This window comes from Emiliania huxleyi (genome assembly GCF_000372725.1).
Source record: "Emiliania huxleyi CCMP1516 unplaced genomic scaffold EMIHUscaffold_613, whole genome shotgun sequence".
Classification (NCBI taxonomy): Eukaryota; Haptophyta; order Isochrysidales; family Noelaerhabdaceae; genus Emiliania; species Emiliania huxleyi.
Window position 1 is genome coordinate 15,977 of NW_005197401.1, and position 11,714 is coordinate 27,690.

At 64.4% G+C, this 11,714-nt stretch overlaps 4 protein-coding genes across 4 annotated transcripts; 1 reads left to right on the forward strand and 3 right to left on the reverse strand.

Moving 5' to 3' along the window:
- Positions 1-512: 512 nt before the first annotated feature.
- On the reverse strand, positions 513-877 carry EMIHUDRAFT_247884 (hypothetical protein; the record flags this gene model as incomplete). The annotated part of the gene is made up of 2 exons (XM_005763867.1): positions 513-564; positions 699-877. 2 exons carry the CDS (start codon positions 875-877, stop codon positions 513-515), a joined length of 231 nt encoding a protein of 76 aa, XP_005763924.1.
- Positions 878-2,821: 1,944 nt separating this feature from the next.
- EMIHUDRAFT_247885 (hypothetical protein) lies at positions 2,822-3,868 on the forward strand (the record flags this gene model as incomplete). The annotated part of the gene is made up of 1 exon (XM_005763868.1): positions 2,822-3,868. One exon carries the CDS (start codon positions 2,822-2,824, stop codon positions 3,866-3,868), a length of 1,047 nt encoding a protein of 348 aa, XP_005763925.1.
- A 1,003-nt stretch (positions 3,869-4,871) lies between these two features.
- Positions 4,872-7,668, reverse strand: EMIHUDRAFT_459761 (hypothetical protein; the record flags this gene model as incomplete). The annotated part of the gene is made up of 8 exons (XM_005763869.1): positions 4,872-5,015; positions 5,115-5,336; positions 5,588-5,698; positions 5,768-5,941; positions 6,025-6,085; positions 6,164-6,342; positions 6,409-6,486; positions 7,582-7,668. 8 exons carry the CDS (start codon positions 7,666-7,668, stop codon positions 4,872-4,874), a joined length of 1,056 nt encoding a protein of 351 aa, XP_005763926.1.
- Positions 7,669-8,070: 402 nt separating this feature from the next.
- EMIHUDRAFT_247888 (hypothetical protein) lies at positions 8,071-10,676 on the reverse strand (the record flags this gene model as incomplete). Its single annotated transcript, XM_005763870.1, has 4 exons — positions 8,071-8,267; positions 8,306-9,019; positions 9,467-9,726; positions 10,369-10,676. The coding sequence occupies 4 exons, from the start codon at positions 10,674-10,676 to the stop codon at positions 8,071-8,073; spliced, it is 1,479 nt and encodes a 492-aa protein (XP_005763927.1).
- Between the last annotated feature and the right edge of the window lie 1,038 nt (positions 10,677-11,714).

Sequence of the window (11,714 nt, forward strand, 5' to 3'; positions counted from 1 at the left end):
CAGCAGATCGCCGTGACAGGACTCAATCCTACCCGCGCATAGGAGCACAAGGTCCGTGCCGTCTCGAACCTTCTGTGCCAGTTCGCGAAGCGCCGCCGACCGTGTCCTCCAGAGTCGATCTGCCTTGTCGTCCAGGAACGCGTCGGCGGTTTCAAGGACCCGACCCTCGCTGGAGCGCATCTCCCTCGCCGGCGTGGCCCAGTCGACTCCGTGCCGCGTCGCGGCAGCGCGCGCCGAGGCAGCATCTCCCCGGCCCTCCCCCCACATCGCATACGCCGCCCGGAGTGCCTCCGTGGCGCAGGTGCACCCTCCATGGTGCCCCCTGCGATCGAAGCACGTGCGCTCCCTGGCCCTCCCAGTCGTGAAGGGCGTCGCGAGCTCGGGGTGCCTGCCGGATCTACTGAGATCCACCCGAAGGTGCCCTGCGGGAGACCTGCTGTGTGCGCCCGTCCACTCGGCGGGGTGGCAGCTGCCTCTGGAAGGCACCGAGATGTACCTTTTTGCGCAAATGGTCAAATCAAGGTTTTGTAACGCGACTGTGCCACAGACCACAGTGAAATGGAACTAGCCACAACAACGAGAGAGACTGTGAGACGAGACACAGTCCGCACACACACCACCAGCAGCACCCCGCGGACCGAGGGCGGTGCTGGTGCTGGTGATGATGTGTGGGATGGGGCGATCTCGAGCCTGGTCACGCTGCCTTGCGCGCCCCCTCCCAGTCCCGGATCATCCGGCGCAGCATGTGACTAGGGACCAGGATGCTGTGCTCGAGCTCGCCGCCCGTCAGCGGGCTGGTCGACTTGGTCGCGAGCCAGCGCTCGATCGCCGTCCGCTCGTAAGCATGCCCGTCCGCCGCCATCACCGGGTCGCTCATCACCTCGGTCGTGATCGGGCAGACGAAGTCGTCCGGCGGCTCCTCCTCCTCCACCGAAGGCGGCCTCTCTGCAGCCAAAGAGGACGACGCTTGCTCGTCGGGCGCCTGCCTCTCCTCCTCCAGCCTCGCGCTCTCCTCGAGCGCCGCCGCCAACTCCGCCTCCTCCCCCGCCGCCAGCGCTGCCTCATCCTCGGGCTCCCGCGACGGCCCAGCGCCTCCACCTCCGCCCTTCCCCTTCTTCTTCTTCTTCTTGCCCTTCTTGCTCTCCTTCTCGCGCCCCCCCGCCTCCTTCTCCGCCTCCTCCTCCGCCAGCAGCGCCTCGGCATGCCGCGTCGCCTCCGCCTCCGCCTCCGCCGCCACATGCTCCTCGAGGGCGCGCACGCACTCGGCGTGGCCCTTCTCCTTGGCCATCTGCAGCGCCGTCCTGCCGCTCTCGGAGCGCAGCGCCGTGTCTGCGCCCGCCCGCAGCAGGCGCCGCACGACGGCGGGGCGGTTCAAGAAGGTGGCGTCCATCAGCGCGGTGATGCCTGTGCCGTTCTGCAGGTTGATCTCCGCGCCGCGCTGCAGCAGCAGCTCGACCAGCCTCTCGTGGCCTTGGCTGGCGGCGCCCATCAGCGCGGTGTAGCCTTTGCTGCTCTGCAGGTTGATCTCCGCCCCGCGCTGCAGCAGCAGCTCGACCACCCGCTTGTGGCCCTCCTGGGCGGCGATCAGCAGCGCGGTGAAGCCTTTGGTGCTCTGCAGGTTGATCTCCGCGCCGCGCTGCAGCAGCAGCTCGACCACCCGCTCGTGGCCTTGCTCGGCGGCGATCATCAGCGCGGTGCCGCCTTTGCTGTCCTGCAGATTGATCTCCGCGCCGCGCTGCAGCAGCAGCTCGACCACTCGCTCGTGGCCTTGGCCGGCGGCGCGCATCAGCGCGTTGAAGCCATTGCTGTCCTGCAGGTTGATACCCGCGCCTCTCTGCAGCAGCAGCTCGACCACCCGCTCGTGGCCGTTGCGGGCGGCGCCAATCAGCGCTGTGATGCCGCTCACATCGCCCATCCCGCAAGTCGCGTTGACCTGCCCGCCGCTGTCGAGCCACGCCAGCAACGCCGCCTCGTCGCCGTCAATAGCTGCTGTCACGGCCGAAAGAAGCTCGCGCCGGCCTGCAGCCACCTCCGGGACGTGCTGCCGGAAGGGCTCCGACGCACGCGCGGTGGCCGTTCTGCCTGGGCCCACTGCAGCGCGGACCTGCCGCTTTCAGAGCGCAACTTTGGATCCGCGCCCGCCCGCAGCAGGCGGAGGACGACGGCGGGGCGGTCGTTGCAAGCGGCGTCCATCAGCGCGGTGCCGCCTCGGCTGCCCTGCTTGTTGATCTCCGCACCGCGCTGCATCAGCAGCTCGACCACCCGCTCATGGCCTTGGCTGGCGGCTTTCATCAGCGCAGTGCCGCCTTTGCCGTTCTGCTTGTTGACCTCCGCGCCGCGCTGCAGCAGCAGCTCGACCACCCGCTCGTGGCCGCGAGCGGCGGCTAGCATCAGCGCGGTGTCGCCGTTGCTGTTCTGCTTGTCGACCTCCGCGCCGCGCTGCAGCAGCAGCTCGACCACCCGCTCGTGGCCCTCCTGGGCGGCGAGCATCAGCGCGGTCATGCCGCTCGCATCGCGACGAGACGCGTAGCGATACACATTTCCTTCCCCGCAAGTCGCGTTCACCCTCCCGCCGCTGTCGAGCCACGCCAGCAGCGCCGTCTCGTCGCCTCGCGCAGCCGCTCCCCCCGCCTCGTTGGGAAGGCGCGCCAGTAGGCCGGAAGAGGCCGCCTCGCCCGAGGAGGCGCCGCCCGCCTCCACCATCAGGGTACGCGCCCGCCTGTTTTTCTTTTTCTCCAATCTTCTCCCCTTAGAAGAAAGACTGCGCTAACCGGAGCCAAAAAGAAACCGCGAGGGCGCCGTGGCAAAATTCTTTTTCACTATGGGCGCGCCAAGCGAGAGCGCCAATGCCGTGCTCGAGAGATTGGTCCTATTGGGAAAGCGGAGTGCATTGATCGGTTCAGAACCGCCGGGATGTAACGCTCCTGAGGGTCTCAGCACGGCGTTGTGGCCCCTCGCAGTGCCGGGACACGCGGAGCTGCGGCTGCAGAGGCGCGCGACGGGGACCGAGGGCCCCCACGAGGACGATGGTGACCTCGGCAGCCTCAGGGACGGCACCGGCTATGATCCGGGCCCGCGCCCAGCATGCGCGATGCGCGTGTGCGCCTTTTTGGCGAATGCTCCCAGCTCAAACGAGCCGCTGCGCCTGCTCGAGCTCGGCGCAGGAATCGGCACCTGCGGTCTCTTCTTTGCGAGCCGGATCGACGGGCGGGCGAGCGTCGTGCTCTCTGACTGCGACCCAGAGGCACTCCGGCTCGCGCGCCTCAACGCGGCCTCGCTGGACGCCCGCGATGCGAGCCGGGTGGCGGTCCGGCGGTATGTCTGGGGGCATCCCCTCGACTCGGGGTTCGATGTCGTCCTCAGCAGCGACTCGGTGTACACGCGGTCGCAGGCGGCGCCCTTTTTCAAGGCTTGCAAGGAGGCCGCCCGGCATGACGACGGACGGGGTCTGGGCGCCGTCGTCATCATGTCCCACTGCGTGCGTCGGCCGACGGTCTTCGGCGACGCATCCAAGGCCGCCGGCGCACACGGCGGCAGGGCGCAGAAGCGGCGGCGCGTCTTCATCGAGTCTGAGGACGCGGCGCTGCGGGAGTTTCTCCGCCTTTGCGCTGCGGACCGGTCGGTTGCCATCGTAGAGGTGGACGACAGCCACGAGCGCGCTTCGGCCGAGGAGATCCGGCTCTACGTGCTGGCCATCGCGCCGACCGCGCGGCGGCGTGCAGAGCTGCTCGCCCGGTGGGCCGACCCGTCGCGGCTGGCTGGGAGGGGTGGTGGTGGTGCTGGTGGTGTGCGGCGGCCGCGCTCCTCGTGGAGGCCGCGGGTACAGATCGGCGAGGTGTACACGGCCGACACGCGACAGCGACGATGAGGCGGACCAGGCTGCCCCGCTAAGACTATGTGTGTAGGAAGGTGAAGAAGGAGAAGAAACAGTCAGGCTCGGACTGGACACCGCGCGGTATTTACGGTAGATGCAAAAAACGAAAAAAGAAGAGGGCGGGGATGGGAGTTCTCTCCGGGTTCTGAACGATGCGGCTTGGTTTTCTTCTTGTTCGCCTCTCCTTCAGCTCCGAATGCTGCGCCGGCTACCTCGGCCCATGCTGCTGCCCGCGAGGCGGATGCTGTGCGACACCGCGGGCCCCAGCCAGATCGAGGAGTTCCTTCGGCGCGCCTCGCGGCCCAAGATGGGCAAGGCAAAGGCGAAGCAGTCGGCAGGGCAGCGCGCAATCGACCTTACCAAGCACCTGTCCAAGTTTGAGGACATGAGCTACGAGCAGCTGCTGCAGGTGGCGTGCGCACATTGAAATTGCGCTGTCGGGAGGAGGGACTTCTTGGCTCCCCGCACCGCGCAGCCCAGCGAGGGCGGCGCTCGGCCAAGCCACCCGCGCGCGGTACTCGCCGCTGCACGAGAAACCCCTGCGCGCGCCCGCCACCGCAGGCGCGCAAGGTCGACCTCGATCCTCTGGGGCTGCCGTGCCAGGACAGGAAGCGGCTGCTGCGCTTTGTGGACAAGGCGCGACAGGGATGGTTGCACGACGGCAGGGAGGGAGGCAAGCAGTGGAAGGGGTGGGTGCCCCCGGAGCACGCCCGGTCGAGCAGCTGAGAGACTGCGCAGTAGGGTAGTAGTGTTGGAGCGTGAGTATGTGGGCGGCCCCAAAGCCATTTCGCGTGTGCGTGGGCGGCGCGCTCAGAGAGAGAGAGAGAGAGAGAGAGCACCCTCAGAGCAGAGAGTCGAGTGTTCTTCGCGCTTCGGTCGCTGGTCGGTCTCGCTTGTGTCTCGCCGTCTCTTGAGCGTGGAACTGGATATGCGCATGAGGCATGCATGCTATCATGAATAAAAGGTGCCCCACATCCCCTACTTTATGTAGGGGGCGTCAGAGGCTAAACCCGACCGAGGCCGGAGGCTCATCCCCGCCGCCGGCGAGGTCGAGTGACGACCCGAGCGCAAAGAGCGAGGCGTGCGATGCGACGCCGACCATCTTGCGCGGCGTGCTGCTCGCCGCGTCGGCGGGCTGCTCCTTGGCGCGGCCGCGGCCGCTGTATGCGTCGAGTGAGATGTACGACGGCATCCGCCCTCCTTGCATGGGGCCCGCGCCGCCGCCGCCGAGGGAGACGACGTCTGCGTTGGAGTTGGCGCGCGAGGGCCTGCTGTTCCCCATCTCTGCGAGCTGGGCCGACGAGCCGCCGTACGAGGAGCGCGAGTGCTGGCGCATCAGCTTCCCGTGGACGACGCACTGCAGCTCGGCCGCCACCGCGTCGAGAGTGTACTCGATGTCGGTGAGAGAGCGGATGAGCTCGAGGTGAGGCCAGGTGGCTCGCTCGCCGTCGAGGATGTACGCCTAGAAGAGAAGAAGTGTCGGCTCGCGATATATTTCTTTTTTAGGTGCTCGCTCGCCGTCGAGGATGTACGCCTAGTGTCGGTCATGGTTGAGTGAGGACACCGTTGCGTCCTCGAGATAGGGGGAGATAGGGGGAGATATGGGGAGATGGTCGAGTGAGGACACCGTTGCGTCCTGTGAACGGCGCCTCGGCGCGCCGAGGTGGGAAGTGAGGAGGTGAGACCCAGTCATGACTAACAGCTTGCATGCGCCTCGACGCGCGAGACGGTAAAGTTGGAGAGGAAGGACAGGAGCTCGAGGACGGACCAGCGCGGGTAGATAGTGACGGTGCCCTCGTACTCCTGCAGGAACATGTCGGCGACCTACGTCTGGGGCGATCTCGGGTGATCTCGGGCGATCTCGCTCCGTGCACTCGGGAGCATGTCGGCGGCCCGGAAGCCGAAGGGCCGGATGAGGTGGCCGGAGGCGAACTGGCTTAGGCCGGACAGGGCGCCGAGCAGCTGGTGCTTGAGGCAGAGGAGTGTTTCGGTGACGAGGGGCGGCGCGGGGGCGGGCACGACGAGCGGGGCGACGGGGTTGACTTGCGAGACGATGAACTGGTTGACCTGGGGGGGGGGGGGGGGCAAACAAGGCGTGCGGCCGTCACGAAAGAAACGTGCGGAAAGCGACACGACCCCCCTGGCTTCACGTTGAAAAGCTCGGTCAGCCCCTGCTTGGGGAGGTCGGCCTGCAAGCCGCCGTCCGTCCACCTGCTCACGGAACGTGGCGTGAAAAGGCCCCTTCTTGGAGCCTTCCTGGAGCCTTTCTGTCGTGCCTGCTCACGGCACGTGGCGTGAAGAGGCGCCACCTTCCAGGTCAGCTGGCTGCCCGCCCCGCCATCCAGCCACCGGTGTCCGCCCGTCTTGAAGTACGGGACGAGGGCGCCGTGGCGGTCCTTTGCCATCAGCTCGACCGCGTCGTACACGCCGGGGATGGAGCACGACGCGAGCGACGCCGAGTAGACGACCTGTACGACGCGCTCAGAGTTGGTAGGAGAAGACATGGTGCAGCGAGGCCAGAGAGTGTAGCGGACCATCTGCGGCGTCGTGAGGTAGTTGCAGAGCAGCGGCGGCGCGCGTCCATCCGAGCGCGTGACGACGATGTTCAGCACCTGTTCACAGCAGGAGGTGTGAAGAGACGCTGTTCACAGGTCCATCCGAGCGCGTGACGACGATGTTCAGCACCTGTTCACAGCAGGAGGTGTGAAGAGACGCTGTTCACAGGTCCATCCGAGCGCGTGACGACGATGTTCAGCACCTGTTCACAGCAGGAGGTGTGAAGAGACGCTGTTCACAGGTCCATCCGAGCGTGTGACGACGATGTTCAGCACCTGTTCACAGCAGGAGGTGTGAAGAGACGCTGTTCACAGGTCCATCCGAGCGCGTGACGACGATGTTCAGCACCTGTTCACAGCAGGAGGTGTGAAGAGACGCTGTTCACAGGTCCATCCGAGCGCGTGACGACGATGTTCAGCACCTGTTCACAGCAGGAGGTGTGAAGAGACGCTGTTCACAGGTCCATCCGAGCGCGTGACGACGATGTTCAGCACCTGTTCACAGCAGGAGGTGTGAAGAGACGCTGTTCACAGGTCCATCCGAGCGCGTGACGACGATGTTCAGCACCTGTTCACAGCAGGAGGTGTGAAGAGACGCTGTTCACAGGTCCATCCGAGCGCGTGACGACGATGTTCAGCACCTGTTCACAGCAGGAGGTGTGAAGAGACGCTGTTCACAGGTCCATCCGAGCGCGTGACGACGATGTTCAGCACCTGTTCACAGCAGGAGGTGTGAAGAGACGCTGTTCACAGGTCCATCCGAGCGCGTGACGACGATGTTCAGCACCTGTTCACAGCAGGAGGTGTGAAGAGACGCTGTTCACAGGTCCATCCGAGCGTGTGACGACGATGTTCAGCACCTGTTCACAGCAGGAGGTGTGAAGAGACGCTGTTCACAGGTCCATCCGAGCGCGTGACGACGATGTTCAGCACCTGTTCACAGCAGGAGGTGTGAAGAGACGCTGTTCACAGGTCCATCCGAGCGCGTGACGATGATGTTCAGCACCTGTTCACAGCAGGAGGTGTGAAGAGACGCTGTTCACAGGTCCATCCGAGCGCGTGACGACGATGTTCAGCACCTGTTCACAGCAGGAGGTGTGAAGAGACGCTGTTCACAGGTCCATCCGAGCGCGTGACGACGATGTTCAGCACCCGGCCGGTGCGGTCGAACGCCTCGAGGAAAGTCAAGTCGCCGCACAAGTGACGCAGCGCGTCGCGCAGCACGCCCTGGTCCATCATCACCTTTCCCTGTGCCACATTCTTCAACGGCCTCGCCGCCTCGCGCAGCAAACTCGACGCGCGCGCCGCCGCCTCCCGCGCCGCCGCCGCCGCCGCCTCCGGACCGGCGGCCGGCACCGGCGGCTTCAAGGCCGCAACCTCAGCGCCACTGGCGGAGGAGGCAGCGGCGGTGGTGGCGGCGCCCGCCGCCGCCGCGCCCGCGCACGCGTTTGCGCTGCTGTTGCGGCTGCGGCGAGCGAGGTCGGCGAGGCTTCCGTCGCGGAGAAGCGAGTCGAGGCTCGCCTCGGAGGCGCCTCGCTGCACGCCGAAGAAGGGGAGGGAGGAGAGGAGGGCGACGATGTGCTGCGTCGGGTCCTCAAAGAGCATCTCCTGCTCATTCATAGCCGATTGATCAGTGAGTAATTAAATAATTGGGTCCTCAAGCAGCATCTCCTGCAGCTCTTCGTCCGTCTTTGTGCCGCAATACGCAGCGACGATCGAGCCGGCCGATGTGCCAGAGAGGATGCGGGGCATCAGGCTCTCTTTGTGCAGCGCCATCACGACGCCGATGTGCTTGACGCCGAACGCGCCGCCGCCCGAGAGTAGCAGGGCGGTGCGGCCTACGCAACAGGAGAGGAGTGAGCCACAGGAGAGGCACGGCCGAGGCCCGGAGGAGGAGGGCGGTGTTGGCCGTAGGAGTGGCGCGTCTCGTTGACGAAGGCGAGGCGCTGCCGTGCGGCGGAGGACGAGGGCGCCGCGCCAGACGCAATGTACCGCAGCGCCTCGCAGACGTGGGCCTGGTAGTGCGCGATGGCCTCGCGGGCGGTCGAGTGCTCGCGAAGCCACTTTGAGCCTTCGCGCGCGTAGCCGCGGTTGCCGAGCTGCTGCCGCATCAGCTCGGAGCGGAGGTGGAACATGAGGCCGTACTCGTCGCCCTCGGCCTGCAGCCTCGCGTAGTTGGCAGCCCGCTCACGCAGCGTCGCAAAGAAGCTCTCCTGCGGGCCCGAGAGCGCGTCGCCGGCCGGCGGAGCGTCCGACTCGACCTCGCGCGCCGCGACGGAGTACTCGTCGTAGTTCCTCGCCTTGGCGAGCCGCTGCCACGCCACGCTCGAGCCGCGCGCCCACAGCTTGCGCGCGTAGTGCACCAGCGACGCAAGCGCCTGCAGAGCGGTGACGAGCGCCAGCCGCTTGAAGTGCGCGCCAGGCGAGAGGGCAGTGAGCACAAATCTGAGGGCCAATTTTGGCAATTTCTTGAGCAGGCGCACGATCAGCTTCAGTAGCTCAGCCGTCAATAGAGGACCGCCGCCGCCACTCAATAGAGTGCTCATGCTAGCGAACAGCACCGACAAAAAGAATTTACCGGCGACAAACACTGGGCACGGGACTGGCGCGCACTGGCACGAACACAGGGACACCACGGGAGCCGCCTAACTCCTGCGAGGACGGCGAGGCACTTAGCTGTGCACTCGAGGGAGGCACTCGACCGCCCCATCCCCCCCCAAATCAAAGAATTTAGGCAAAGAGGGCAGGCACAACACGGATGTCTGCACACTGTGCAGGCTGGCAGCAGACACCGCGCTCACGGCCCACCGGCCCCGCGCGGGAGCGGCACGGTGGGTCGGTGACGGTGTGTCACGGGGAGCGACGTCAAGACACAAGGGCGGGGTTGCGGAAGCGAGCTAGTTTCATGGCCAACGACATACACTGGCAGGGATACTCAATGAAGCACGGCTAACGACGCATCTCAAAGTCACGTGACACGCGGCTATGACGACGCTCCTCTCTCGCTCTATCATGTATCAAGCCCACCTCTGGGCACCCTGAATCCAGACGCTGCTCGCGACTTTGGGCTTTGTTGACGAGCCGCCGTCAACTTGTCGGAGATCAAAGCACACGCGTCCATCCAGCTGCCTCTTCTGCATCGAGTTCTCACGCCTCGTAGCCTCCTCAGCCTCTCTCGCCAACGCCTCTGCTCGGAGCGCTGCTCGGGCAGCGCTCTCGTAGATCACAGCCTCGGCGGAGAGCACAGCCTCAGCGGACACAAAGGGCGAACCTCCGACCATCTTATCGCTCTCATAGCTGTCGCCCAAAGTTGGCTGAGGAAGGGGTGCTCGCACCGGCTGCGGCAACGTCGGCGGCCGACATGATGCTGGTGTCGACGTGAGAAGGAGGGCGAGCGTCTCGCGCTTCTCGCTGTCAGCCAGAGGTCCGATCACAGAAGAGGCGAGCTCCCCGCCCCAGTACATTGCACGGGTCCAACACGGTGGATTTGGTGAGGGCGGTGGCGCACGAGGGGCGTTCGAGGCTCGTACGAGGCTCGTAACACTCTGAGGGTCGTGGAGCGGGGAACAGAGGGTTGTGGGTGCGCCGAGATTGCCCGGGCGGTCAAAAAAGGCTATTTCGGTCCGGTGCTGTCGGAAATCGTAAATAGTAAAGGACTAAGTATGACTTCGCTACAATGTGCGCGCTCCACCTTCCATGACAATGTGCGCGGGACAGACACGGACACAGGAGGAAGGGAGGGTGGCTCCTCTCTCCGTCCGAGAGAGACACGCACACGGGTGAGGGGTGTGGAACACGTTCACACCGGGACGCCTTATCTCTTACACTCCCCCATTGTCTGCAGAGACAACAAAGGTAAGGCGTCGCGCTGATCAGAGGCGCGAGCTAATGAACGAGGCATGTGACCTTCCGTCTCCCGGACTCAAGCAGGGTAGTAACCTATCGGAGCGGTCGACTGTGATGGAGTCGCCCTTGAGCTTGGTCTCAGTGCTGGCCTCAGTGCCGTTGGTCTCAGTCTCATTGCCGGCCTCAGTGCCGAGTGCAAGGTCTCCAGCCTTGCCAGTCACCTTGATGTCCTCGGTTGGCGTCGCTTTGCCGTCCGAGACATCCTTGGTGTTCACCGACCGTATCGAGCGGACGGTGGACTCCACGACGGGCTCGCAGTAGCTCGTCGTGCGCTGGTTGACGGCCGCCGTGCCGTCGTTGACGACCGCAGTGTCGTCGATGATCTCACGCGAAGGAACCATGTCGGAAATCGTAAACAGTAAAGGACTAAGTATGACTTCGCTACAATGTGCGCGCTCCACCTTCCATGACAATGTGCGCGGGACAGACACGGACACAGGAGGAAGGGAGGGTGGCTCCTCTCTCCGTCCGAGAGAGACACGCACACGGGTGAGGGGTGTGGAACACGTTCACACCGGGACGCCTTATCTCTTACAGGTGCCGGTCCTGAGAGAGGTGTCAGCTTAAAGATGCCCTGCAGGCCCCGCTCCAAACAGACCTCGTCGCCCTCTGATTCCATTGGCATCCATGCCTCTCTGGACAGGGTGGCCCGCCACAAGGACCCCAGGAATTGCGACTCGCCGCTTTCCTCCCGCTGTGATTCTGTGCGATTTCTGTGTCTTGTTTTGCCAACACTACACCTACATCTCTGATGGTTTTGTGGCGCTTTGACTGTGTGATGATGATGATATGGTTTGTTGTTTACTGTGTGTGGCCCCGTGCAGGTAGGTGGAGAAAAACAAATGTCTCCACACAAATGTTAACAAATGTGTCTCTCGCTCCAAATGTTTTGGTGATGGCCCCCCTAATATGCCCATGCTGGTTCGCCTGAGACACCCCTCGACTCCCGATCGGACCCCTGATCGCCCGCACGCCAAGGAGGCGGATTCTCCTAGGGAGTGGTATGGTATGAGCAGAGAGTGGTATGGTAAATTACGAAACTCCGTGGAATCATCAAATTTTCGGGATCTGAGCCGAGTCTGAGGCTGGTTTGCGGCCAAATTCAGCCAAATTGGCAAAATACCGGGTATTTTGCGGGTATGTATGTAACTGTAGAGAGGACTCGGTTTAGAGGAGGGCGCGAGTGGGAGAACTTTTCGGCGGTCGTGGAGGGTCGTGGAGTCGTGGAGTGGCGAGTCACGCTCGTGCGGACAGCATCGATGGGAAACCCCGGGTATACCTGGAAAATACCGGGTATTTTGCCGATTTTCCCGATTTTTGTCAGATTTTGCCACCATTTGATTTTTTGGAAGCGGTGCAAACGCTTGTGTGACATGACT